The sequence below is a fragment of the Podarcis vaucheri genome (assembly GCF_965113315.1).
Source record: "Podarcis vaucheri genome assembly, chromosome: 13".
NCBI lineage: Eukaryota > Metazoa > Chordata > Lepidosauria > Squamata > Lacertidae > Podarcis > Podarcis vaucheri.
In genome coordinates this window covers 42897386-42925315 of record NC_138751.1, presented here as the reverse complement: position 1 = coordinate 42925315, position 27930 = coordinate 42897386, and the positions used below count along the sequence as shown (strand labels likewise).

Sequence of the window (27930 nt, the reverse complement as noted above, 5' to 3'; positions counted from 1 at the left end):
CTTCACCCTGAACCGGGCAGCCGTGGGCTGGCTTTAGGAGGTCAAAAGTAACAAGCAGCCAAAAAACACAAGCCAGGCGCCGGGAAAGCGCCGTGCCCGGGCAAAGAGCGAAGTTGAGCGGAGCGAGGTGAGCCTGGAAGCGGACTCTTGTGCAAAGGGCGTGGGATCACGGGTGCTGGGGGGTGGGCCCTGGGGGCAAGTGGTCGGATAGGCCTGGGATAGCTCAGTCGGTGGAGCATGAGACAGTTAATCTCAGGGTCGTGGGTTCGAGTTCTGCGGAGAGGCAGAAGATTCCTGCATGAGGGGGTTGGACTAGATGAGCCTCAGGGTCCTTTCCAACTCTGCAGTTTGATGGTTCTGTGATTCCCCAAAGGGGCAGAAGGTAGCTGGTTTGGGTTTGTGATCAAAAGTAGGAAGTTGGCAGTCGGGAGACAGGGCAGGGAAAGGTAAGGAGCAGCCACGTTATCGTACAAGAGGTGGAAGGAGGAGCTGTCAGAGAGCAAAAGCAGAGCGGCACCAGGGAACAAGGGGCTGTGGGCAAGGTGGTGGTGGGCTGCGATTGGCACTGGGGTGAGTGGGCTCCAAGCCACAAGGGCAAGAAAAAGGATTGCAGTGTGGGAGCAATTTGTCGTCCGGCTGGCAGAAGATGGGTTGCACGGGGAGAATGACAGAATTGTAGGGTTGGGAATGTATTTTTGCCTGTGTTTGTCCTTTGATGCTATGGCCTGTTGGCTACGCAAATAAAGTCCTTGTTGTTGTTGTTGTTGTACGGTTGGAAAGGGACCCAACCCCAAGCAACAAAGGAGTCTTTTGCCCAGGGTGGGGCTCAAACCCACAACCCTGAGATTAGGAGCCCCGTGCTCTACTGACTGAGCTATGCAGGGGAGATTAATGCTTCCTGCATTGTGGCAGCAAAAAGCAGGACATATGAGGGCCACACTTGTGGCGGGTCTCAGCCTTAGCCTGTGTGCGCATCATATATATTTAAAGCGCGTTTCCTCCTCCCCAAGGATCCTGACAAGTGTAGTTTGCTGAGTGTGCTGGGAGTTGTAGATCTGTGACGAGTAAACTACAGTTTCCTTGCTTGGGGAGGGGGCAGGCTGTGTTTTGAATACGCTTTACATGTACAGTGGTACCTCGGGTTACATATGCTTCAAGTTATAGACGCTTCAGGTTACAGACTCCGCTAGCCCAGAAATAGTACCTCGGGTTAAAAACTTTGCTTCAGGATGAGAACAGAAATCGTGCGGCAGCGGGAGGCCCCATTAGCTAAAGTGGTGCTTCAGGTTAAGAACAGTTTCAGGTTAAGAACGGACCTCCGGAACAAATTAAGTACTTATCCCGAGGTTCCACTGTATAGTGTGTTCAGCTCAAAGGACTCAGTTGCTTAGAGCAGGGGTAGGCAACCTAAGCCCTGGGGGCTGGATCCGGCCCTGTCGCCTTCTAAATCCAGCCTACGGACTGTCTGGGAATCAGCTTGTTTTTACATGAAAAGAATTTGTCCTTTTATTTAAAATGCATCTCTGGGTTATCTGTGGGGCATAGGAATTTGTTCAATTTTTTCCCCAAAAAATATAGTCCGGCCCACCACATGGTCTGAGGGACGGTGGACCGGCCCACAGCTGAAAAAGGTTGCTGACCCCTGGCTTAGAGCGTGGTGCTGATAACACTGAGGCTGCAAGTTTGTTTGTTTGTTTGTTTGTTTGTTTTAAGTAATATTTATTAAGGTTTCATAAACAATTAAAAGCTTCAAAAATTAAACATAGAATACAAAAACAACAAAAAACAACAAAAATAAGAAAATACAAAACAAAACACATAAAGGTACACAATAAAGAACAGTTAACAGAATAGAAAAAAGCAAAAACACCAAAAAGCAAAACAGAAAAAAGATTAGTATTTCCATATATTATACTTCATTCACTAGTTTCTTGACCTCCTCACACCTCCCTTTTTGTATTCCAATTTAGATATTTAGTTCAGCAAATCCTTACCCTCTATCATTTATCCTTACTCAACATCTTAACCTATAATAAATATATATTTTCCACCATTATCAATCCATATTTACATATTCTTATTAATCTTTTAACCAACACCGCTTGTTTTCAATCCAACATCCCTTTAACACTCATTAATTTTACAGTATTTCTGTAGATAGTCTTTAAATTTTTTCCATTCTTCTTCCGCCATCTCTCTTCCCTGGTCTCGGATTCTGCCAGTCATTTCTGCCAATTCCATGTACTCTATCACCTTCATCTGCCATTCTTCCAGGGTGGGTAGATCTTGTGTCCACTGAGGCTGCAAGTTTGATCCCCATATGGGACAGCTGCATATTCCTGTGTTACAGGGACTTAGATGATCTTTCCAACTCTACAATTCTGTGGTTCTGTGATTCAGTGAATTGGTCAAGGTAGGAAAGCAAGATGCCCATTAAACACTGAGGTAGATTGATGGAAATCATGGACATTGGACCAGAAGAATGGGAGTTCCTTATCAGAAGAAGGCAGCAAAGTGTATTAGATACAGAGCGCCAGAGTGCTGTTTGCATGGGTAAGGCAAGCAGGCGGCATCAGCGTGGCATTGGCAACAGAAACCAGGTTTTCGGGATGTGATGTGTAGTTTGAAAAGTGCCAGTAAGGTAAGGAGGTGTAGCAGTTGCACGAGAGAGCTATACTCCAGGCAGCAGGCTGCCCAGAAGTGGGCCAATGCCACATTGAAGAGAAGACACTACAGGGTCCAGTCAAACCTCAGTTGTCAAACATAATCCTGTTTGGCTTCCGAAATTTTTGACAACCAAGGCGCAGCTTCCGATTGGTTGCAAGAACTTCCTGCACACAAGCCAGACGTTCAGCTTCCAAAAAACGTTTGAAAACCAGAGCATTCACTTCCGGGTTTTCAGCATTCAGGAGCCGAAACGTTCCAAAACGGAGGCGTTCGGTAGTCGAGGTTTGAATGTATGAGGTAAAAAAAAGTTAAAAGACACCTGGACAGTTAAGTCCAGTCAAAGGCGACTATGGGGTTGCAGCACTCATCTCACTTTCAGGCCGAGGGAGCCGGCATTTGTCAGTAGACAGCTTTGCGGGTAATGTGGCCAGCATGAGTAAACCGCTTTTGGTGCACACGGAAACGCTATTTACCTTCCCACTGCAGCGGTACCTATTTATCTACTTGCACTGGCGTGCTTTCGAACTGCTAGGTTGGCAGGAGCTGGGACCGAGCAACGGGAGCTCACTCTGTTGTGGGGATTCGAACTGACGACCTTCTGATCGGCAAGGCCAAAAGGCTCGGTGGTTTAGACCACAGCGCCACACGGTCCCCTATATAATACCAAAGCGTATTAGCCCTTTGGAGTCTCCCCTTCTGGGATGCCCCTGGGAAACAAGGACCACTTGCACATGAGAGAGGCAGAGGGATGGAAGAAGTATTTTGACTGGGAGACAGGAAAGTGAAATTCTCCCAGAGTTCTCCAAACTGGAAGAGCAAAGGAAAACTCCCAGTGAGAGCTGGGAGAGTCTGTAATTCTCTGTGGAGGCGGGGATTAAGAAGATTGTACTTGGGCACTGATTTTGTACTTTAGATAGGGGCTGGCGGTGGAGTTGGTAGGCTTTGAAAGAACTACAGTGGCACCTCAGGTTATGAACTTAATTCATTACGGAGGTCCGTTCTTAACCTGAAACTGTTCTTAGCCTGAGATACCACTTTAGCTAATGGGGCCTCCCACTGCCGCGGTGCCGCCGCCGCACGATTTCTGTTCTCATCCTGAGGCAAAGTTCTTAACCCGAGGTACTATTTCTGGGTTAGCGGAGTCTGTAACCTGAAGTGTATGTAAGCTGAAGCGTCTGTAACCTGAGGTACCACTGTATTTGGATTTCATCCAGAATGTTTAGGATATATATCTATATATCTATAGATATATCTATAGATAGAGATATATACACACACACAAGATTGCAAAGCTGAAAGCTCCAGCTAAAATCAGGCTCGTGTCACAGCACCACAGAAAAAAAAAGGTGTTGTGTGCCAGAAAAGGTGCAGACATCGGGCGTCATTCTGGCTCCCCGGTATCTTCACTTGGCTGCAAGTGGCGGGTTGCCAGGTGCCAACCTGGCGAATTTCAAATGCTGGTTTCATCACCCTTGCGCTGTCTGTCTGAGAACCTGCAGCAAACGAATCTCTTTACCTTTCTCCCCCCAGAGCCTTTGGTTTTTCTCAGCACCTCTGCTTTTCTTCCAAGATTGGCAGCGGCGGAGACAATGGGGATGAAGGAAGAAGAACCCGATTACCAGAAGCAGTTTGACGCTGCTGTCCGGGTCATTCAAGGCTTGCCCAAAAATGGTGAGAGCCCATTTGGGGATGCTCTGTGGTTTCTTGCTGTACCTGCTCCACAGACCTCTGACATCAAGTTCTCCAAGCTTGTCTGTACAGCCATAAGGAGACAACAACAACAACAATAACAACAACAACAACAACAACAACTTTTGAAAACCCCAAAAAGAAGCTGGGATTCTCAAGAGCTGGAACTTAGATTCTTAGTTTGAAGCTTGCATAGTTCCCTTACTGCTGTGTTATACTCCCTGATTCCCTGTCCTCACCAAGATGGGTTATATTCTAATTTACTATGTTTGAAATGTTAATGTTCTGGAAGCCGCCCAAAGTGGCTGGGGAACCTAGTTATATGAGTGACATATAAATTGTGGTTGTTGTTGGGCAGAATATAAATTATTGTTGTTGTCAGATGGGTGGCATATAAATTGTGGTTGTTTGGCGGCATATAAATTATTATTATTATTATTAGGTGGCATATAAATAAATTACTACTACTTACTACCACTGCTGCATGCTGCTTACATGCCAGAACAGCTTCTAAGCAAGTTACAAGTATAAAATCAATTATAGAATCCATACACACAAACTATAACAATTCCATCAAAATGTTTTTGAAAGCCATATTTAAAATGCACACTACTACCAAGCCCGTTAAAAACATAATTAATTGAGAAATTAAAACAGATCAGGAAGTTCAAGCTCAGTCTTTTAATTAATAATTAATAAATAATAATACAGCCCGCTCTGCCCCGACTCCATTCCTCCATTCAGTACATGACATTTTGGGGCTACTATCGGGTTTGGCGCTGTGCACAATGACGCGTCATTCGGACGCGCCTAAATCGGGAGTTGCATGTACTGAATTTGAACTTCCTGATCAATCTGTTTTAAATTAATTTAATTGTTTTGACTGTTTTGGTTTTTAACGGGCATGATTGATTGTGTGTTTTAAATGTGGGGTTTTGAATGTTTTGATGGAACTGTTTTAGTGAGCAGAGATTTTATAATTATAAAATTATAGTTGTAAGTGTAGGCCACTTAGAAGCTATTCTGGCATGTAAGCGTCTTATAAAGAAGAATGTTGCGAGTTTTATTTTAGGGGGAGGGGGTTAGGTTCATCTTCTAATTCCTGGATCCAGCACAGGTTCAATTACTGGAATCGGTAGGTGAGCCTGGGCAATGGGTCATTAAGAGAAACAAAGGCAGTGGCTCTGTGCCAGAGGACAAATGGGTGTGCCTTCCCCCCCCCCCAAAAAAAAACCCCTGTCTGTTAGTTAGAAAGGCAAAAGCCAGAGTTTAGGTCTGTGTGAGAGAGAGCTAGGTAGAAACAGGCTGCAGGCAGAAGCCATAGAGCAGTAATGTCCAAACTTGGCCATCCAGCTGTTTTTGGACTACAACTCCCATCATCCCTAGCTAACAGGACCAGTGGTCAGGGATGATGGGAACTGTAGTCCCAAAGCAGCTGGAGGGCCAGGTTTGGCCATCACTGCCATAGAGGGAGAGATGTTGTTGTTGTTATTATTGAATTTATATACCGCCCTATACCCAGCGGTCTCAGGGCAGTTCACAGACTAAAATCAAGGTATAAAACCACAAAATACATAATACATAATAAAAATGCAAACAACAACCCAATAGCTCCCCCCCAAAAAAAAACAATTTTAAAAGGGCATAGGATGTAAATTGGATCAGCCAAAGGCCTGGTTAAAAAGGAATGTTTTTGCCTGGTGCCTAAAGGTGTATAATGAAGGCGCCAGGCAAACTTCCCTGGGGAGAGCATTGCACAGATGGGGAGCCACTGCAGAGAAGGCCCCGTTCTTATGTTGCCACCTTCCGGATGATTCTGACCTTACCCGCTTTTCTCAGGTGCCTACCGACCATCCTACGAAGAAATGCTACGCTTCTACAGCTACTACAAGCAAGCCACAGTGGGTCGGTGCCAGATCCCCAGGCCAGGATTTTGGGATCCTATTGGCAGATATAAATGGTAAGAAAGGCAATGACCAACATCTGCTTTCAGAACTTAGTGAGGCACTGACTTTGTTTGAACTTAGCCCCTGATCCTGTTCTCAACAAATGGACCCAGCCTTGCAACGCTGGTACAAAGTACTGCTGCTTATCTGATGGGCATGGGGATAAGCTAGTATTGCTCCAATTGCACGGGCAACTGTTGCAATGATGGGCTTAATTTTAGATGCTAGCTTTGATCCATAAAGGCTTACGTCTCCCTGTATTTGGCCTGTGTCAAGTTGCAGTCGGGTGATCAAGTACGGGCTTTGAAAGAAAAACAAAACAAAAACGCCCTTATTGCAAGAGATTAAAACTGTAAGACTGAGAAGCAGGGCTTTCATTGCAGTGGCCCCCTGCTTTTGGAATGTCCTGCCTTTTGTTCTGAGCAGGAGCTAATACCGAGCCGTTTCCCTTAAGAACTGCAAGCAACCATTTGATTTGGTGGCCTCTTGTTCTTACAATGGCCACCTGCCAGTTGTTATCTATTAATAAAATAACCATGCCGTTTTTAAATACAGTGGTACCTCAGGTTAAGTCAGTGTTTCCCAAACGTTTTTGGGCAACGGCACACCTGTTTACTGAAAAAAAATCTCGCGGCACACCACCATTAAAGCCCCGCCCCGTGACGTCAGCGCGCAGCGTCACGCCGGGAGGGACGCACAAAAGTGAAAGTTTTTTCCCTCCCCCTTGCCGGGGAACCTCCAAGCTTTGGGCAGGCAGGCAGGCAGAGCTGGGAAGGGGGTTTCCAGGGGACACGGCAGCTCCTCGAAAGGCTTCTCTCAGCTGCGCTCAATCCTCCTCGGAGAGGATTTCCCCTCCGGTCCCATGCCTTCATTTGGGGCATCGCTCCGGCTGCTCCCTCTCCCGCCGCGCAGGAGCGATGCCTCTCTCTGGCTCTCCCTCCGCGCAGGCTGAGGGAGGGAGGGAGGTGCGCGTGTGACCCGTCTCTGCTGGGAGACCAAACCCAGCGAGGCAGAGTCGCGCGGAGGCGCCCAGGCAGCGCTGCCGGCTGCGAGGAGGAGCGCCAGGCAGCAGCAGGAGGCGCGGCCTCTCCTCGCCGCCGCTGCCCCGCCTCTCGCCGCCCGACTCGCCCGACTCCCTCCAGGCATCTCGCGGCACACGAGGCAACGTCTCACGGCACACTCGTGTGCCGCGGAACACCGGTTGGGAAACACTGGGTTAAGTACTCAATTCGTTCTGGAGGTCCGTTCTTAACCTGAAACTGTTCTTAACCTGAAGCACCACTTTAACTAATGGGGCCTCCTGCTGCCACCGCGCTGCCGGAGCCCGATTTCTGTTCTTATCCTGAAGCAAAGTTCTTAACCTGAAGCACTATTTCTGGGTTGGCGGAGTGTGTAACCTGAAGTGTATGTAACCCGAGGTACCACTGTAGTGCAAATCATAGAATGGCATTGAATTTTACTCAGTATTGATCAAGAGTAGATTCCAATGTATAGTTAGCAGAGTCAAAACTTAAAACACGTCGCAGGATTCCCAAAAAATAGACCAGAGGCAATTGTATTTCATCCAGCAGAGCTTTATTGCAACTGAAGGCAAATGAGCATAATGGTCACAAATCCAATACATTCAGGATTGGCACTGTCCATAGGAAATCCAGTTGCAGCAGATTTAACTTAAACTTACAATAACTTATAATAAGTCTAAACCTTAAGACTAAGCATACAATCATACCTCGGCTTGCGAACTCTGCAAGTTGCATGTTTTTGGGTTACGGACTCGCCGAACCCAGAAGTACTGAAATGGGTTACTTCCGGGTTTTGGCGCATGCGCAGAAGCACTAAATCACGCTTTGCGCATGTGCAGAAGCACCGAATCGCATCCTACGCATGCGCAGACGCGTCATTGTGGGTTGCAAATGTGCCTTCCGCACGGATCATGTTTGCAACCTGAGGTTCCACTGTACTATGTACAGAACACCACACCAGAAGGAAAAGACATAGAAAGAGATAGTGAAACTCAGTCTCCTTCTGGCCTTACTTTTATAGTCAGCGTGACCTTCACAGAAAGAGATAAGAGAACCAGTTTAAATCAGCTGTACTCAGCTTCTCTGAAGGAATAACCCAAACATCATGAACCTTCTTGCTTCTTTCACACAGGGAAGCTTCCAGAACCCTCTTGAATTTATTAGAATAGGGAAGATCTCTACACATCAGATCAATACTTTCTGCACTAAGAAATGCAAACTGACATAGAATTCTTAGAATCATAGAGATAGAAGGCACCCTGGGGGTCATCTAGTCCAACCCCCTCCAACACAGGAATCTTTCACCCAACATGGGGCTCGAACCCACAACCCTGAGATTAAGAGCCTCATGCTCTACTAACTGTGAGCCATCATGCTGTGTGTGTGCGCGCGCGTGCGCTGTTTGGGACATACAGTGGTACTTCAGGTTACATACGCTTCAGGTTACAGACGCTTCAGGTTACAGACTCCGCTAACCCAGAAATAGTACCTCAGGTTAAGAACTTTGCTTCAGGATGAGAACAGAAATCGTGCTCCGGCGGTGTGGCGGCAGCGGGAGGCCCCATTAGCTAAAGTCGTACCTCAGGTTAAGAACAGTTTCAGGTTAAGAACGGACCTCCAGAACGAATTAGGTTCTTAACCTGAGGTACCACTGTATGGGAAAGTGAATGTTTAAAATTAATCAAAACGAGAAGTAAAAATAGTCGTGAGTTATGCATAGACTTTCTGAATAATCGCAAAAATAATAGAGGGCTGCTAATTCAGAGGACCTGACTTTCAGGCCGGTGTGAACTCTTGGCATCTTTCTTTCCCAAAATTAAGCACCTGTCCCCCCAGGTAAGAAGTTATGTTTGGCTTTTTGGCAGGGATGCATGGAACAGATTGGGGAAGATGACCAAAATGGAAGCCATGGCAGCTTATATCGCCGAGATGAAGAAGGCTGCTCAGAAGGTAGGAAATGGGGAACACCCTCCTCATTCAGGCCTGGTCTGCCTGGTGGGTCGCCATGGAAACTCCTTACAATGAGATATGAGTGGGCTGCAGCTCAACCCTAACAGCGATTCAACGGCAGAAGGCACCTCAGGGTTCGGGCTTGAACAAATCTCTGTGGGTAGGGGATTTCGGAGAGCCTTTGGCTCTGAAATGAAGGAGTTCAGCATGAAGGAACCCAGCGGGCTTTTGAACAAAACCAAAGTTTTGTGCCGTTTTAAAACGTGTCAGATGTTTGTGAGATTCAAAGTGAAAGTACAGCTGAGATCCCTGAGAGATGTTTTAAAATGCAGGCCCGATGTTTAGACTTCCTGATAAGACATCGGCTGAGTTCTGCTTTGAATCCTCTAAATGCAGCAGCGTACTCCACTGGCAATGTTGTAAAATAAATCCAAGTGAGAAGGGGTCAGATTTACACTTCTGCAAGATAATTTGCTTGAGAGCCCTTGGTGTGGGACTCTCGGTGGTCCACGATCCGGGGGGAAAGTTAGGTCCAGACTTCAACATTGCTGCAGCATCAGGTTCAAACAGCCTGGTCGCTGGATCCCAGGGAATGTTCTTGTACCACCCGGGATCCTCTCTAGGACTTTTTGGCAGGTCATCAACACCGTGCCGTTGGATGAGTCGTCGGAGGACATGTTTGTATACTTCGAACCCCTCTACGAAGTGATACACGATATGCCCAGGCCCCCTGACTCCTTCTTCAAGAAGAAAACAGGTACGTCCATTGGCGGTGACAGAGGGGTGTGTGGGTTCTCCAGCTATTATGATGTGTGCTTCAAGACCACAGTTTTTAAAATAAGAATGTAGAAGTCACCTCCCCAGCTCCTCTTGGACACAGCCTCTGCGAGCTTTGCAGGTGCTTCCATCTAATCTGGCCTCCGTAAAGTGTGTCTTTTCTGTAGAGAGCTTGTTCAGCGTGTTTGAGAGTGGAGCCTCGCAGAGAGGGAGACTTGGCTGGGTGACCTGCTTTCCCTAGCCATACAACTGTAGGAAAAAGGATCCCTAATCTCAGCTAATCCTTGTCCCTCCCTGAAATTTCTCAAGTACCAATTTGCATTCATCAGCTGGGAGAGAAACACTCCAACCTGCTTGTTTTTTTCCTCCCAAAGATGGTGAAATATACTCGGAGTCAAGAGTGGATTTCATGCTCTTTATTCAGCTCGTAGTGGTGAGGAGGAATGGATGTTCCCCCAAAATATCTGCTTTATATACATTATTTACACAATGGGCTGCACGTGATTGGTTAATTCCGGGATTCTCCTGTAGGCCAATCAGGTTGTGGATTCACTTCCACCTGGAGCTGGATTGGGTGGCTCCTGCGGACCAATCATTCTGCTGCATTGTTCTAGGACCAATCAGCCTGCTGCATTCTGGATCCTATTGTTCTAGGACCAATCAGACTGCTGCATTTTGGGTCCTATTCAACTCAGTACATAACAAATGGGAAGGGCAGAGCAGGGAAACTTGGGACAGTGGAAGGGGTTTGGATTTTAGTCTATATTGTGTGAGAATCATATCAGGAGCTTCCCCTCCCCTTCCCGTTTCATTCTAAAATCTTGGCATGCGCAACTCTTCTGTAGAGCACTTTTGACTTCCCCACCCCCATCGAAAAGATCTGGCCCACCTCCCAGCTGTTATCACTCTTCTTACAGTGTAAACAGAAGCCCTGTTGCTGCCTGGGTGGAGATAACAGCGCTGCCAACGGGGTTAGCTTCACGGTCAAAAAGTGCCCATCGGCGCTCCCTCTACTATGTTGGTGGGCCCTTGGCTGTGGGCTTGCATGGAGCAGCAGACTGTTCAAAGCCGCGGTTTTAAATTTCCCACAGTGCCCCAGAGTGGCACTTTACAGCAGGAGCATTGTGGGAAATTTAAATGGCGGCTTACAAACCCACCAGGTACAGGGAGCTTGAGACAGCCATCAGCGCCCTCATCTCTGGGACCACTGCAGCCGCCCAGGGATTCTGCTATCTGATGCTGGAACGGACGCCCATTTGTTTCAGCAAAGCTTGTGCAAGAGAACTTCCTAATGGACTGTGCCGTAAACATCAGCACCGTCTACCTATTCACGGCACCCCAGACAGGCCATCTGAGCTAACAGTTTCATCTAGCTCTAGGTTTCCCAAATTTGGGTCTCCAGCTGTTTTTGGACTACAACTCCCATCATCAGGACCAGTGGTCAGGGATGATGGGAATTGTAGTCCAAAAGCAGTTGGAGGCCCAAGTTTGGGAAACCCTGATCTAGCCTCACAGAAAAAACAGTTTGCTCTTCCTGGGCCTTTTATATGGAGCCTGTCATTTGGTGGTAGATTAAATATTTTAGCCGGATTTGTAGCCAACACCCTCAAATCCGAGTTACGCTTTAGTTGACAAGCCTCCCAGGAATGCTAATCCAGTTTTTATTGAACTTCAGCTCCTTTATCTTAGGGGAAGTTGATCATATTCATTGACTGCAAAGTCCATTGTAATCAAGATGGTGGAAGAAACAGGCAGATTCCCTTTTTTATTGCCCTCCTGTTCCACCCCCACACCGAAGGCACTGGCAGCTCCTAGAGAAGGCCCTTGGAAACAACAAGTGTGTGTCCAGACCCACAGACTATGAAAGAGAAGTAGTTTTGTGGAATTATCCTGGTTCTCTTGTCAATGCTTATGGGGATATCCCTGGTGAGAGCTTGCCCCTGTTTGTGCAAAAGGTACGCTAGCCTGACTTCAGCAGGGGCCGGGCAAGCTCAAACAATATTTCCAAAACTGTATGGCGCTGTGGGTTAAACCATAGAGCCTAGGACTTGCCGATCAGAAGGTCGGCGGTTTGAATCCCTGCAACGGGGTGAGTTCCCGTTGCTCGGTCCCTGCTCCTGCCAACCTAGCAGTTCGAAAGCATGTCAAAGTTCAAGTAGATAAATAGGTACTGCTCCGGTGGGAAGGTAAACGGCGTTTCCGTGCGCTGCTCTGGTTCGCCAGAAGCGGCTTAGTCATGCTGGCCACATGACCTGGAAACTGTACACCGGCTCCCTCGGCCAATAAAGCGAGATGAGCGCTGCAACCCCAGAGTCGGCCACGACTGGATCTAATGGTTAGGGGTCCCTTTACCTTTTATGTGTGCTTGTCATTGCTGGTTGTGCCATAGGAAATGAATGAATTTAAATAATCAAAGGCTCCTATGAGCCCAAAATGATCTGCAGTAGAGACTGCTTGCTATATCTCCGAATGCTTCACTACTCCGGACATTTGATCCTTTAAACCGGGGGGGGGGGGTACCTGTGGACCTCCAGAACTTTCCAGACTACGGCTCCCGATATTCCCGACTGTTGACCATGTTGGCTGGGGCCGATGGGAGTTGAGTTCGAGACCACCTTGAGGGCTACAGGTTCTGCACCACTGCTGTAAATGGCTTTAATTCAAGGGTGGGTAGGTCTGCCGTATCAAGGTATTGTGACTCGTTCAGTCACAAACAAACATCACCTGTCCTGGTTGGAGTGGGAGCGGTTTACCCTGGAGAGTAACTCATTCAGAAATGCAGAGGTCATCTCCTCTGAGGTCAGATGCTTCTTGGGGTCTGGACCTTAACCTAATCCATCCTACCCCATAGGCCATTTTGACAGGTGGTTGTGGTTGGTGTTAGGTGACCCTGAAGGTAAAGGGACCCCTGACCATTAGGTCCAGTCATGACCGACTCTGGGGTTGCGGCGCTCATCTCGCTTTACTGGCCGAGGGAGCCGGCGTACAGCTTCCGGGTCATGTGGCCAGCATGACTAAGCCGCTTCTGGCAAACCAGAGCAACGCACGGAAACGCCGTTTACCTTCCCGCTGGAGCGGTACCTATTTATCTACTTGCACTTTGGTGTGCTTTCGAACTGCTAGGTGGGCAGGAGCAGGGACCGAGCAACGGGAGCTCACCCCGTCGTGGGGATTCGAACCACCGACCTTCCGATCGGCAAGTCCTAGGCTCTGTTGTTTAACCCACAGCGCCACCCACGTCCCCTAGGTGACCCTACTTTGATGGAAATAACTGGGTGGACACTCTATAAGCGGTCTGTTGTGGTCATCACCTTAAAATCTTGAGATGGCCTTGGGAATTTCTGAGGTCAGAAAACAGGGGTGCCGTTATTTGCGTTGTAGCCAGCGAACTTTAAGGTGCTGATGCTCTCGTGTTTAAATGAAAAGATGGCATCAAAGGTCTTGAAAAGGCTGCAGAGGTTCGTAGGAGATAATCCAGACCTTATGGGCAGATTTGATGGACATTCCCTTCTCTTTGTAGTGAAAACAGACTCTGAGTCTGCCCCGCTCCACAACAGCTCTTTAAGGCATAGCTGTCAAGTGTCCCTTATTTGAAGGGACAGTCCCTTATTCCAGCGTCATGTCCCGCAGCTGTCCCTTATTGATAGATGTCCCTTAAATGATGTCCCTTAAATTTCAAAGGAAGCAGCTCCTCTCCCTCCCTCCCTGCCGGCCAGGGAGGAGGAAGGCTCCAACTGTGTTGCTTGGCTCACCCAATAAGAAGTCTAAGAACGACTGGGGGGTGGAGCTTGCATGCCTTGTGTGTGGCTAGTTAAGGCAAGCTGAGGGGTTTTTTGAATGCTGGACGCCATTTTGTTGCACGTGCTGCTGCAGACTTTGCAGTGCAAAGCCAGGCCGGGGAGCCGTCTTAAGTTGAGGCTGCACAGGCCTTGTGGTGCATGTGATTCAGATTCTATTCAGTTGAACCTCTGGTTACAAAGTTGGTTGGACAGTGTTCTCGAAGCTACCAACATGAGTTTGACCAGACTGCAGGAGGACAGGAAGACTGGAGTGCCTGGAACAGGTGAGGCCGCAGGTCCCTTATTTTGGCTGCTGGTCCCTTATTTTCAAATCTGTAAGTTGACAGCTATGCTTTAAGGGGACCAGCTGAGAACATCCCACCAGAACACGGAGAGTGCAATCAAACAGGCAAGATTTACAGATATTCTAGCCAAATACCTATCATGATGACAGGTGGGATGTGTGCAGAGAAAGTGCTTTAATCCTTCAGCAATTCCTGCAAGACACCATGCATCTTTATGAACTCTGAGCAGACTGCAGCATCTAATTTAATTAGGAAGGAGAGGTTCTCTTTCTTATTATTATTGTGGGTGTATTTTGACATGACCTGCGGTGGCGGTAAGGATCTCGATGTGCAAATTTGTAGCTCTGCTTTAAGGAAAGAAAACAAGCCCAGGTGTCTAGAGAAGCAATGTCGGTTAAACCAGTTTTAAAATCAGTTTAGGGTTCAAGTAAGGACAGAGCCCAAACTGGTTCATATTCCAGTTTGAGCAACAAATGGTTGATTTGGGAGTGGCAGCATCTAAGTCAGGGTTTCTGCCAGTCACCATCATCCTTGACCTTCTAGCTAGGGATGATGGTGACTGGGAGTGGCCGCCGAGACCACATAACACCGGTCCTGAAAGACCTTCATTGGCTCCCAGTACGTTTCCGAGCACAAATCAAAGCGTTGATGCTGAGCTTTAAAGCCCTAAATGGCCTCAGCCCTGTATACCTGAAAGAGCGTCTCCACCCCCATCATTCAGCCCAGACACTGAGGTCCACCTCCGAGGGCCTTCTGGCGGTTCCCTCGCTGCGAGAAGTGAGGTTATAGGGAACCAGGCAGAGGGCCTTCTCAGTAGTGCCACCCGCCCTGTGGAAAGCCCTCCCATCAGATATCAAGGAAGTAAACAACTACAGTGGTACCTCGGGTTAAGTACTTAATTCGTTCCGGAGGTCCGTACTTAACCTGAAACTGTTCTTAACCTGAAGCACCACTTTAGCTAAAGGGGCCTTCTGCTGCTGCCACGCTGCCAGAGCCTGATTTCTGTTCTTAACCTGAAGCACTATTTCTAGGTTAGCAGAGTGTGTAACCTGAAGCATATGTAACCCAAGGTACCACTGTATCTGACTTTTAGAAGACATCTGAAGGCAGCCCTCTTTAGGGAAGTTTTTAATGTTTGATGTTTTATTGTGTTTTTAATATTCTGTTGGGAGCCGCCCAGAGTGGCTGGGGAAACCCAGCCAGAGGGGCAGGGAATAAATAATAAATTATCATCATCATCATAGTCCAAAAACAGCTAGAGACCTAAGCTTGGGAAACCCAGATCTAAGCTAGGTGCCTTTTCCTTGATTCACTGAAGGACAGCTTGATTCTTGAGCCTTCATGAGCTGCTCATAGCCTAAGCAGTGGGATCAAAGCTAAGCTCTTTGTTCTTCTGTTTTGCAAATCAGATGAAATGTTGAATCTGAGTTGCTACGCAGCCCAGATCCAAAACCTTCTGCGACAGTGTTACAGAATAAACCCAGTTCATTTTGTGTGTGTGTGAAACCCACTATAGCATGAAAGAAATACGAAGCACCTTGTTTTTGGATTTAGCACACATTTGAGGATGTGATTAGAATATGCACACCTGGTTTTCTTGGCCTTTTATCTATCATGGGTCAGATATTGAGAACAAAGGATGGAGGCTCCCGAGCTCTTTTCACATCTGGACATTGACTGGGAAGATTAATAAAAAATAATAATAAAATTTTTTTTTATTTATATCCCGCCCTCCCCGGCCGAAGCCGGGCTCAGGTCGGCTAACAACACTAAAATAGTGCAACATTATAAAAACATTAGAAAAATTAATTAAAATCAAAATTGATGGTAACCATAAACTAAAGTTTTGTAAAGATTGCCAAAGGAGGGAGTCAGGCTGCGCCCTGACCAAAGGCCTGGTGGCACAGCTCTGTCTTGCAGGCCCTGGGGAAAGATGTCAAGTCCCGCAGGGCCCTAGTCTCTTGTGACAGAGCGTTGCACCAGGTTGGAGCCGCAGCCGAAAAAGCCCTGGCTCTAGTTGAGGCCAGCCTAACCTCTCTGTGGCCTGGGACCTTCAAGGTGTTTTTATTTGAAGACCGTAAGTTTCTCTGTGGGGCATACCAGGAGAGGCGGTCCCGTAGGTACGAGGGTCCTAGGCCGTATAGGGCTTTGAAGGTTAAAACCAGCACTTTAAACCTGATCCTGTACTCCACCGGGAGCCAGTGCAGCTGGTATAGCACCGGATGAATGTGATCTCGCAGCGAAGACCCCGTAAGGAGTCTCGCTGCGGCATTCTGCACCCGCTGGAGTTTTTGGGTCAGTCTCAAGGGCAGCCCCACGTAGAGTGAGCTACAATAATCCAGTCTGGAGGTGACCGTCGCATGGATCACAGTGGCTAGGTCAGGGCGAGAGAGGTAAGGAGCCAACTGCTTAGCTTGGCGGAGATGAAAAAATGCCGCCTTTGTTATAGCTGCAATCTGCGCCTCCATGGAGAGGGAGGTATCGAAGATTACACCCAAACTCTTAACGGACGGTGCTGGCACTAATTGCACCCCCGCAAGAGATGGGAGTTGCCCCCTCAATCCCATATCGTCCCGTCCCAACCAGAGGACCTCTGTCTTCGAAGGATTTAACTTCAACCAGCTCCCATGTAACCATCCAGCCACAGCTTCCAAGCATCTGAATTAGACACCAAGAGGACAATAAATGTAAAAAAGAATGGATTAACTTTATAGTAAACACTTAAAAACGTAAAGACTTAAAAACGTTAGCAGGATTGGATTAGCACTTGTAATATAATTTGATAAAGGGTATTAAAAAAGAGATCTAATAGATTGTATAAAAGTATTTAGACACAGAAAAGAGAAGAGATAATTCCAGTGGTACCTCGGATTAAGTACTTAATTCGTTCCAGAGGTCCATTCTTAACCTGAAACTGTTCTTAACCTGAAGCACCACTTTAGCTAATGGAGCCTCCTGCTGCCGTTGCACCGCTGGAGCACGATTTCTGTTCTCCTGAAGCAAAGTTCTTAACCTGAAGCACTATTTCTGGGTTAGCAGAGTCTGTAACCTGAAGTGTATGTAACCTGAAGCGTATGTAACCTGAGGTACCACTGTATTGAAAACCAGGAAGAGGAGTGGGGGGAAGTCCAGGCGTCAGAAGAACCCCTATAAAGATACTGAATTTGTTTGTAGATTAATGCAAATAATATTTGTGTGTGTGTGTGTGTGTGTGTGTGTGTGTGTGTGTGTGTGTAACATCTGGCCATTCGGATACAGTCATACCTCAGGATAAATACGCTTCAGGATGAGCGCGTTTGGGTTGCGCTCTGCGGCAACCCGGAAGTAACAGAGCGCGTTACTTCCGGGTCTCGCCGTTCGCACATGCGCAGACGGTCAAAATAACGCCATGCGCGGAAGCGGCGAAACACGGCCCCGCAGATGCGCTGTCGCATCTTACGTTATGTTCAGGATGTGAACGGGGCTCCGGAATGGATCCCGTTCGCATCCCGGGGTACCACTGTACTTCAATATATGACGGCTTGCACAAACTCCTATCTGTCCTTCCGTTTCTGAGCCATAACTCTTTATCTCGCTGGCTAGGCTATCCAGACAAAGAAAGCAAGAGCTTCCATGTGCCCAGCGATTCGGAGAGCGAGGTCTTCTTTGACAGCCTGGAACCCGGGGAACCCGATCAGGTGATGATGACTAATGGGGTGGGAGGTAATTGTGAAGTTAACGGTGAGCCTTCTCCTTACTTTTTGATAGATCTGATCTAGATTTTCTTTTGCTATGAACATGCTCTTGTTAATTAATTGATTACGTTAATTTGATAAAAATTATACACTGCATGGTTGTTAAAAAAAAGAAACCACAACCCAGCCTCAAAGCAGTTTACCAAAGTTAAAACAGTAAAATCAAGAAGAATTTACAACTCTATTTTAAAACATACAACTTAAAATACTAAAAAAGAAAATGAGTTTAATCTCCTCATTGAGATGGGCAATCATGTACTGAGCTGCTAAATCAAACCAGAGCCGCTTTGAAGGAAGTAGCTATTTTTTTTATTAAAAAAAAAAATGGTAAGATTTGCCCACCCCAAAAAAACTTTTACAAAATATACTGATTTATGTGTATTGAGGCAAAGTTTGCAGACTTGGGAATATTGATAAAACTGAAACGAAACTCCAGCAACAACAGCAATTTTATTATATATAACTGGCCCATCTGGCTTTGTGTAAATAGCTTGGTGGGTTAACTCACACACATATACATTAATTCACCTAAGGAAGGTCAAATCTGCAAAGAACAAGAGACAATGCAATACTTTCCATTAGTCTTAAAATAATGGAACACGATGCATCATCTTAACGTCTGACCTTTGGTATACTTTCCTAGCGAAGAATGAAATGGCTTTCATTTGCCAACACTGTTAGGAAACCGGAACAGCCCTGCTCTGCCGTAATTCAAGTCACAACAGTTCTAAAACTTTATTATGACATCCAGCTCAGAGCTATTAGTGGAAACAGTCCCTCGGGGCACAATCCTTCCATCTCCCCAGGAAACCCTGGGAATTGTAGTTCTGCTGAAGGAAGGCTTGATAATTATGTTACAGTGAACAACCAGCACCTCCACTGTCCCAAGATCTGTTGGAGGAAGCCATGACGGTTAAAATGGAACGGAGCCAGGAATGGAAAAAAAGCAGTCTAGGCATGCCCATACAATTTCAATTCCTCTCTCGTTTCCCCCACAGGATAGGAGGCTATCAGCCATGCAAAACCTCCCCCTGAACAATATTCAGAGTGGAGAGAAGACTTCAGCATCTTCAACCAGGGAAGGTATAGACGCGAGACTAACGTTTTGACTTAAAAACACACAGGGGGAGACAGGTCCAATGCAGGTCCTTGAATAATTCAGTTTTCTTCTTCTTTCTTCTTCTTTGGCGATCGCTCGTAGCCGAGTAAGATTGTCTTCCATAAACATGGTTTTAACAGTGAGTGCGAAAGTGACTGTGGAGGCCAATTCTGGATCCACACTCCCTTCCACAGTGGGGACAGGTTTCCGGGCGGGAGTTGATCACAATGAGGGTTTGCGAGTGTGCCTTCCTCTTAGCGTGTTTCTCCCTTTTGACCTGAGTTCGAGTGTCTTCAAAGCCCACGACACCTTTGGTAAAGGCTGATCTCCAACTGGAGCACTCGCAGGCCAGTGTTTCCCAGTTGTCGGAGTTTATACTACATTTTTTTATATTTTACTTGAATCTTTGAACCTCTATTGTCATGGGTAGGCAAACTGAGGCCCGGGGGATGGATCTGGCCCAATCACCTTCTGAATCTGGCCCACAGATGGTCTGGGAATCAGCGTGTTTTTACATGAGTAGAATGTGTGCTTTTATTTAAAATGCATCTCTGGGTTATTTGTGGGGCATAGGAGTTTGTTCATTTATTTATTTTTCAAAATACAGTCCGGCCCCCCCCCACAAGGTCTGAGGGACAGTGGACTGGCCCCCTGCTGAAAAAGTTTGCTGAGCCCTGCTCTATTGTTGACCACCGGCATTACGCTTTCCATTTTTAAGTTCGGAATAGAGTAGTTGCTTTGGACGACGATAATCAGGCATCCGCACAACATGACCAGCCCAACGAAGCTGATGTTGAAGGATCATTGCAGCTTGCACTGTTGGCAAGGAAAGGCCATTTTCTGATCTGCGAGTGCAAACAAGCCCCAGTGTAATTAATTCAGTTTGATCCTGAGATAAGTCTGTGAGGCAATGTCCTGGATCTGGTAGGAAGCAGGAGTTTTTGCTATGAAGAAACGGCAGATGTGCCAGGAGAGTCGGGGCTGTACAATTGCCACCATAACAGAAACAAACCTTTTGAGAGAAAGGCAAGCGATGGGAGCAGAAGGCAGGAAAAGGGGCATCTCGTTCTCTGACCAGAAGGGCATTATAAAGGTAAAGGTACCCCTGACCATTAGGTCCAGTTGTGGCCGACTCTGTGGTTGCGGCGCTCATCTCGCTTTATTGGCCTAGGGAGCCGGCGTACAGCTTCCGGGTCATGTGGCCAGCATGACTAAGCCGCTTCTGGCGAACCAGAGCAGCGCACAGAAACGGCGTTTACCTTCCTGCCAGAGCGGCACCTATTTATCTGTTTGCACTTGATGTGCTTTCAAACTGCTAGGTTGGCAGGAGCAGGGACCGAGCAACGGGAGCTCACCCCATCACGAGGATTCGAACTGCCTGACCTTCTGATCAGCAAGTCCTAGGCTCTGTGGTTTAACCCACAGCGCCATCCGCATCCCGCATATAGAGTTCTGTAAAACTGTTTAAACTAACTTTAATCCATTTGTCTCCTACCGTGATACAAAGCCTGGTCACACACATCTTGGGTCTTCTATTGGCCCAGCAGGGAAGCCTCCATTTTGCGGGGTGGGGGGCGTAGAGGAGAGACTTGATCTGGATTATGACAACGGGTTAAAGCCACCTCACCCAGTGTTGTGCTTCCAATGGAGGCCAGCCCCTTCCCCCCATGGCAATTTTGTTTAAAAACTTTTATTGACATTCCAAAAACATAACCACGATAACAAACACAACTGAAAATGCCAGTCATTCAACAGGTTACGGAGTTGGGTGTACGTGGAGCCCACTTAATAGCAAACAAAATGTTAGGGACACTCCCAAGTCACTTAAGATGCAATTGAATATATATCCACACCAATGGGGGCCTAGCCATAGTCTCATTACCGTAAGGTAAAAGGACCCCTGACCATTATGTCCAGTCGTGACTGACTCTGGGGTGGCAGCGCTCATCTCGCTTTATTGGCTGAGGGAGCCGTTGTACAGCTTCCGGGTCATGTGCCCAGCATGACTAAGCCGCTTCTGGCAAACCAGAGCAGCACACGAGAAAGCCCTAGGCTCTGTGGTTTAACCCACAGTGCCACCCGCGTCCCTTTCTCATTACTGTAGGTCTAGCTAATAAAAGGGAACAGGAGTCGCATCAAATTTGCCATGTTTTGATACGCTTCCTGTGTTGCATTTTGGGTGTTTCTTGGTAAAGGAAAACAAACCCGCAAGGGCCACTCACACAATTAATGCCATATAAAGTGACAATTTATCTGGCCTTTTAAAATAGAAAATAAAAAACTCCTGTAGTGACAAAAGGAACTGTCTCCAAAATAGTGACAGGCATACACATGGTACGGAGGGATCAAAGAGCTGTTCTAGGCCATTCACCACCTTGGGACAACGTGGTACAGTCAAACCTCGGTTGCTGAACGTAATCCGTTCTGGAAGCCCGTTCGGCTTCCAAAACATTTGACAACCGAGGCGCGGCTTCCGATTGGTTGCAGGAGCTTCCAGCACTCAAACGGAAGCCATGTCGGATGTTCAGCTTCGAAAAACATTAAAAAACCAGAGCATTTACTTCCAGGTTTTCAGCGTTCGGGAGCTGAAATGTTCCAAAACAGAGCTGTTCAGGAACTGAGGTTTGACTGTACCACCCTAAAAAAATAACCGCTGAAGGAAATCTGCTTGGAGTGCTTCTATGCCTCTCTAAATGGCCCATCTTGAGGGTGCTTCTCCACGTTGCAAATGGCCGGATCTAGAAAGGTTGGTGCCCAGGAGCCAAGATTTGCTGCCCACGATAAAATTGCTTAAGACAGGCAGCATGGATTCTAGCCTCGCCTCATGATATATTTTTTCTGAGAGCCCTGAAATATCCTGTGTGCTTTCCCATCCACCCCCTCCATAGCAACTCTCTACTATCTTGGAATATTCTTCTCATCTGCTCAGAGGTTAATTAGTAACAGACCTGTGAAGATAGGGCTGCAAAGCATGGACGGGTCATACGTCTTGCCTCCACCGATTCCCCAGTCCCTCTTCTCCTTCTGTGTTCCTCACTGAAGTTTGGCCTAACTTTTCCAGTGGGGTTTTGTGCAGCCTAGCATAGGCCCTTTTTGCCCAGCCTTTGCATATGCTCAGAATAGATGTTGTCTTGTTTGCAGAAACAAGAATTAGGGGAGAGCGGCAAGCGGTACCGGCCTGACACCATTCACCGTTGTGTCTCTGATGGGACAATCCTTGATGCCCCTGGTGAAAAATGGAGAAACGCTCCAGGAGATCTGGGGCAATGGAGAAAACCTAGTTTGAGGAGTGGTCTCTGAGGAAGTGAATTTGCAAACTAAGCACACACTGAGTCACACTGCTTCTTGCACTAACTGGTAGTGACTCTTCAGGGATGCTCTCAGACATTCTTTTAACTAGAGGCGGCAGCACCAAACCTGAAATCTTCTGCATGCAACTGTTTCCATGCACAATTCAAAGTGCTGGTGCTGACCTTTAAAGCCCTAAACCAGGCATAGGCAAACTCGACCCTCCAGATGTTTTGAGGCTACAGTTCCCATCATCCCTGACCACTGGCCCTGTTAGCTAGGGATGATGAGAGTTGTAATCCCAAAACATCTGGAGGGCTGAGTTTGCCTAGGCCTGCCCTAAATGGCCTTGGCCCAGTATACCTGAAGGAGCATCTCCACCCCCATCATTCACTGAGGTCCAGCTCCAAAGGCGTTCTGGAGGTTCCCTCCCTGTGAGAAGCGAGGTTACAGGGAACCAGGCAGAGGGCCTTCTTGGTGGTGGCGCCTGCCCCGTGGAACGCCTTCCCATCAGATGTCAAGGAAACAAACAACTATCTGACTTTTAGAAGACATCTGAAGGCAGACCTGTTTAGGGAAGTTTTTAATGCTTGATGTTTTATCCTGGTTTTAATATTCTGTTGGGGAAACCCTGACAGATGGGCGGGGTATAAATAATAAATTATTATTATTATTACTTGGTTTATCCCAAACATTTCGGACTGTGGGCAAGGGTCTTTTAAAACACAAGGAGCCATTTCCAGGCAGGCTTGAGCTCCACCACCTCGTATTTTAGAAACTAAGACTTGCTTGTCATCAGTTCTGATGCAATGGGAAGCCCTGGTGGCTTTCAGAGGAGGGGAGTGACTCTGATAAAAGAAAAAGGCTACAATCAAGTGGATGCCCCCCAGTTACCTCATGTTCCTTCCTCTAATCTAGACCCCACAACCATTAAGAACAGGGGTAGGCAACCTAAGGCCCAGGGGCCAGATGTGCCCCAATCGCCTTCTAAATCCGGCCTGCGAATCAGCATGCTTTTACATGAGAAGAATGTTTTATTTGTGGGGCCTGCCTGGTGTTTTTACATGAGTAGAATGTGTGCTTTTATTTAAAATGCATTGCTGGGTGGTTTGTGGGGCATAGGAATTCAGTTTTTTTTTCTTTCAAAATATAGTCCGGTCTACCACATGGCCTGAGGGACGGGGGACCGGCCCACAGCTGAAAAAGGTTGCTGACCCCTGAATAAGAACATAATAAGGAGAGCCTGCCAATCAGGCCAGCTGCCCTTCTCACAAGTGGCCTACCAGAAGCTCATGGGAAACCTGCAAGCAGGAGCAGAGCGCTTAAGCAATTCCTGATCCACAAGAGTATTTAATCCTTTCCCTGACCACCACCACCACCCACGTACAAGGGTAGATCTGGAACGGGTGTGACTTCTGAGGCCTGGGAGCTCTTGCTTTAGAAATCAACTCCCGCTTCTGGGATTATATTTGAGCGCCGCTGCCTTTTAAGGTTCCGCCCCTTTAAGTCAGGGACGCGGGTGGCGCTGTGGGTTAAACCACAGAGCCTAGGACTGGCCGATCAGAAGGTCGGCGGTTCGAATCCCCGCGACGGGGTGAGCTCCCGTTGCTCGGTCCCTGCTCCTGCCAACCTAGCAGTTCGAAAGCATGTCAAAGTGCAAGTAGATAAATAGGTACCGCTCCGGCGGGAAGGTAAACGGCGTTTCCGTGCACTGCTCTGGTTTGCCAGAAGTGGCTTAGTCATGCTGGCCACATGTCCCGGAAGCTGTACGCCAGCTCCCTCAGCCAATAAAGCGAGATGAGCGCCGCAACCCGAGTCAGCCACGACTGGACCTAATGGTCAGAGGTCCCTTTAGCTTTACCTTACCCTTTAAGTCATATCTCTTCTGATCTCTTTCTCCCTGTCCCATGTTACAGAGAGGGGTCTCGGCAGCAGTGCGGGTGCCGTGATCCAGCAAGACGTTGACCTTCACGTGATGAGCGCCATTCAAGCTTTGCAGGAGGACATGAAGAAAGTGATGGAGAGACTCGGCTACCTGGAATCCCAGGCAGCTTTCCAGGCACGTTGGGAGACACATTCATTTCTTTTATAAATAAATGCATTAATTTTTCAGCACAGCTGGGGGGAAAACTTTCTGAGATATTGCAAAGCATTGTGGGTGCATTGTATAAAAACTTACAGTCCCTAGCTCTCATCAGGCAGTGCATCTTCCTACACATCTGGGAACAAGGAACTTCCTAAAACCAAAATCACTTTTGCCAATACAAGGGTGTCTGTGAATTATCTTTAGGAGAAATTCTCCTCTGTGCTGCGCTGGCATCCGAGGTGCATCTGTCAAGGACACAAGACAGGGCCTGCTCAGTGGCCAGAGAGCCAGTGTGGTGCAGTGGTTAAGAGCGGTAGTCTCGTAATCTGGGGAACCGGGTTTGCGTCTCCGCTCCTCCACATGCAGCTGCTGGGTGACCTTGGGCCAGTCACACTTCTCTGAAGTCTCTCAGCCCCACTCACCTCACAGAGTGTTTGTTGTGGGGGAGGAAGGGAAAGGAGAATGTTAGCCGCTTTGGGACTCCTTAAAGGTAGTGAAAGGCGGGATATCAAATCCAAACTCTTCTTTTCTTCTTCTCCTTCTTCTGCGGCTAGACTCTGAAAGAGGGGTAGGCAAACTAAGGCCCAGGGGCCGGATCGGGCCCAATCGCCTTCTAAATCTGGCCCACAGATGTCCGGGAATCAGTGTGTTTTTTACATGAGTAGAATGTGTCCTTTTATTTCAAATGCATCTCTGGGTTATTTGTGAGGCATAGGAATTCGTTCATTTCTTCCCCAAAAGATAGATAGACAGACAGACAGACAGATAGTCCGGCCCACTACATGGTCTGAGGGGTGGTGGACTGGCCCACGGCTGAAAAAGTTTGCTGACCCCTGCTCTGCAACCTCCTGCCTTTGTCCCCTTGCTGATGATCTTTGGCCGATAGGATCAATAACTGCTAATGATTCTCTCTTATTTGCAGCCGACTGCCCAGTTTTAGAAACTTCAAACAGCCCCCTAGTGGAGAAGATCTGGGTTCTTTTATTAATGGAGAAACTTCCCCACCAATTAAAAGTTTCAGAATCTTTAGGCAAAGGTTTTCTGGCTATAAGGTTCCATGTTATGGAGATAGTAACTCAGGGAAGCGGTTATTTAACCCTGAGCGACACATTACTACCCATATAGGTTTTGTGCTATAGCAGTTGTACTCAGTTAGAACCAATAAGAAGAGTTAAATATTTCGGTTGCAGGAAACAAGAGTTGTATTTATCCATTTTGAATTTTATGGTTTGTGACCTGTATCTGTTTAACCTCATTGTGCAGCTGTTTCGTGAAGACGGCCTTAACTGTGTTCCACACAAACTCTTTGGGACAGTGTTAGCTGTGGCACTGTCCAGAGGGGTTCAGCTGTGGGGTTGTTGTTTGTTGATGAATCTATTCTGAGTTTATTCATTACACCCAGATTACCTTGCATTTTTGCTTGTCTCTTTTCAAGGGGGGGCACAGTATAATCTTGTTGCTTTGCTGTTATCATTCTTGCAATGATCCTGTCCAGCGCTTTTTTTCTTTAAAAAAAAATGTTTAGGGGTACTCTCATTTTCCTACTCATATTGAAATACTATACTTCTCCTCAATGCGGCCAAACTTAGATTCATAAAATGTTTAGGGGTATGTGTCCCCCTAGAAAAAAGCACTGATCCTGTCAAACTTTTGTACAGCCATCTGTGTGTACACCCTGATGAAATACGAAACGACATAGTATAAGAAAAGGAGGAGGAAACATTAGAAAAAATATTTCCATAAGCTGAAAAGACTAGTGGAAAATTAGAAAACAATTCAGAAAACCCCCACAAAAGCTCACAATGCAATGTATCCATTCACAACTTTTTTTTTTCTTTTCGTAAAATAAAAATGGACAATAATCCTGAGAAAGAACGAAGAGATTAATGGTAGGCAGCGTGAGTTATGAAACTTTGTGCAAAACTGGCAAGGATCCTTTTATTTTTCGTTTAAAAATATTTACATAATACTCTTTTTGGCCTTAGAAAACCCCTTTAAAAGATCATAGATTGGAAAAGTGCACAGGCTTCTAGATGCTCACCGCGATTTTTCTGCCTTCCAGGGCCACACGTCGATGCCGAATCCTTGTCGGCCAAACTCCTCGCACAATGGAAAGGTATGTGGCAAGTATTTCTTAAGTGCGGTCCCTGCCTTTTATCACTTTGATGCAACCAGGCATCTAAGCGGGTTGGCTTAATTAAAGAAAACCAAACCAGAAACACAGGAAGCAATCGCAAAGAAGAGTGTGCCTCTGGGCATGTGTAAAATGCTTTTTCTGACCACCCTAAATAGCAGCTCACCTGCCTGGATCCGCTTGCCATCAACCTGTTAATCAGCAAGGATATGCTGATCGATGAACAAAGCTTCAGTCGATTTCTCCCATTTATTAACCAACTCAAACTTGCATTCTCGCCTGACTGGTTAATTGGAATAATGTAAGCCAGTTAGAGAAAGCAGGACTCCTTATGCGTCCTGGGAAGCAGCAGCAGCAGGAGGAGGTGCCATTCCGCAGTGCTTTCCCTTCAATCCAGTCCAGGATTTTACCCCCACCCTCTTCTCTCGTTCCCCAGGAACCGCCAGGTTGGCCCGCACAGCTGTCTCCTCGCACCTGGTTTTTCCTGCTGGCTTGGCCTTTCATCATCCAATGGCTGCATTGGTATTTTCAGAGGAAGAAGAGGTGAATTGCGCAAAGACAACAAACCCCCTTGGAAAAAGCAAAAGAAGCCCTGGCACTTTTGAACTCTGAACATTCGACGCTTGCCAACTTTTCCAGCCTACCAGGGATGGGCACGCCTTGAAGGGTTTCTGCCTAACCCCAATGCTGCAATCTTGGGATGCGGGTGGGTGGTCAGTGGATGGGGAAAGATATTTAATCAAATTTGGGTGGTGCTAACCAGTACGCTTCTTGGGGGGGGGGACGCAGGTGGCGCTGTGGGTTAAACCACAGAGCCTAGGACTTGCCGATCAGAAGGTTGGCGGTTCGAATCCCTGCGGCGGGGTGAGCTCCCGTTGCTCGGGCCCTGCTCCTGCCAACCTAGCAGTTCGAAAGCACGTCAAAGTGCAAGTAGATCAATAGGTACCGCTCCCACAGGAAGGTAAACGGCGTTTCCGTGCGCTGCTCTGGTTCGCCAGAAGCGGCTTATTCATACTGGCCACACGACCCAGAAGCTGTACTCCCTCGGCCAGTTAAGCGAGATGAGCGCCGCAACCCCAAAGTCGGTCACGACTGGACCTAATGGACAGGGGTCCCTTTACCTTTACCTTTAAATAAAGGAAGTGAGGGGGGTCATCTCTGCAAAAAGAAACCGAGGGTCACGGGGCTTGTTCAGTCACATGCAAGGGGAAACCGAGGCGGGCGCTCACAATTCGAGCAGGCGACACGCAATCATTCAAGACTTCGCACGGCTCTGAACTGTGGGTTTGTGGCAGGGGATAAGCAGGGCTTGTGTTAACTAATCCAAGGGGTGGGCCTTTTTTGCCGCAATTCCCCTACCTGGAGAGGGGGGGGGCGGATTTTTTGAACTCAGGGTACCTAAAGTATTCCCAGCTGCGGGAAATAGTCGGATGCTAATAAAAGATACTGCAGTC

At 47.4% G+C, this 27930-nt stretch overlaps 1 protein-coding gene across 1 annotated transcript; it reads left to right on the top strand.

Annotated features, from left to right (window-relative positions):
- Positions 1 to 27930, top strand: ACBD4 (acyl-CoA binding domain containing 4). The gene is made up of 10 exons (XM_082195095.1): positions 1 to 127; positions 4198 to 4338; positions 6196 to 6316; positions 9190 to 9274; positions 9911 to 10031; positions 17718 to 17812; positions 18868 to 18952; positions 24173 to 24315; positions 26405 to 26458; positions 26913 to 27930. Exons 2-10 carry the CDS (start codon positions 4257 to 4259, stop codon positions 27021 to 27023), a joined length of 897 nt encoding a protein of 298 aa, XP_082051221.1. The 5' UTR covers positions 1 to 127; positions 4198 to 4256; the 3' UTR covers positions 27024 to 27930.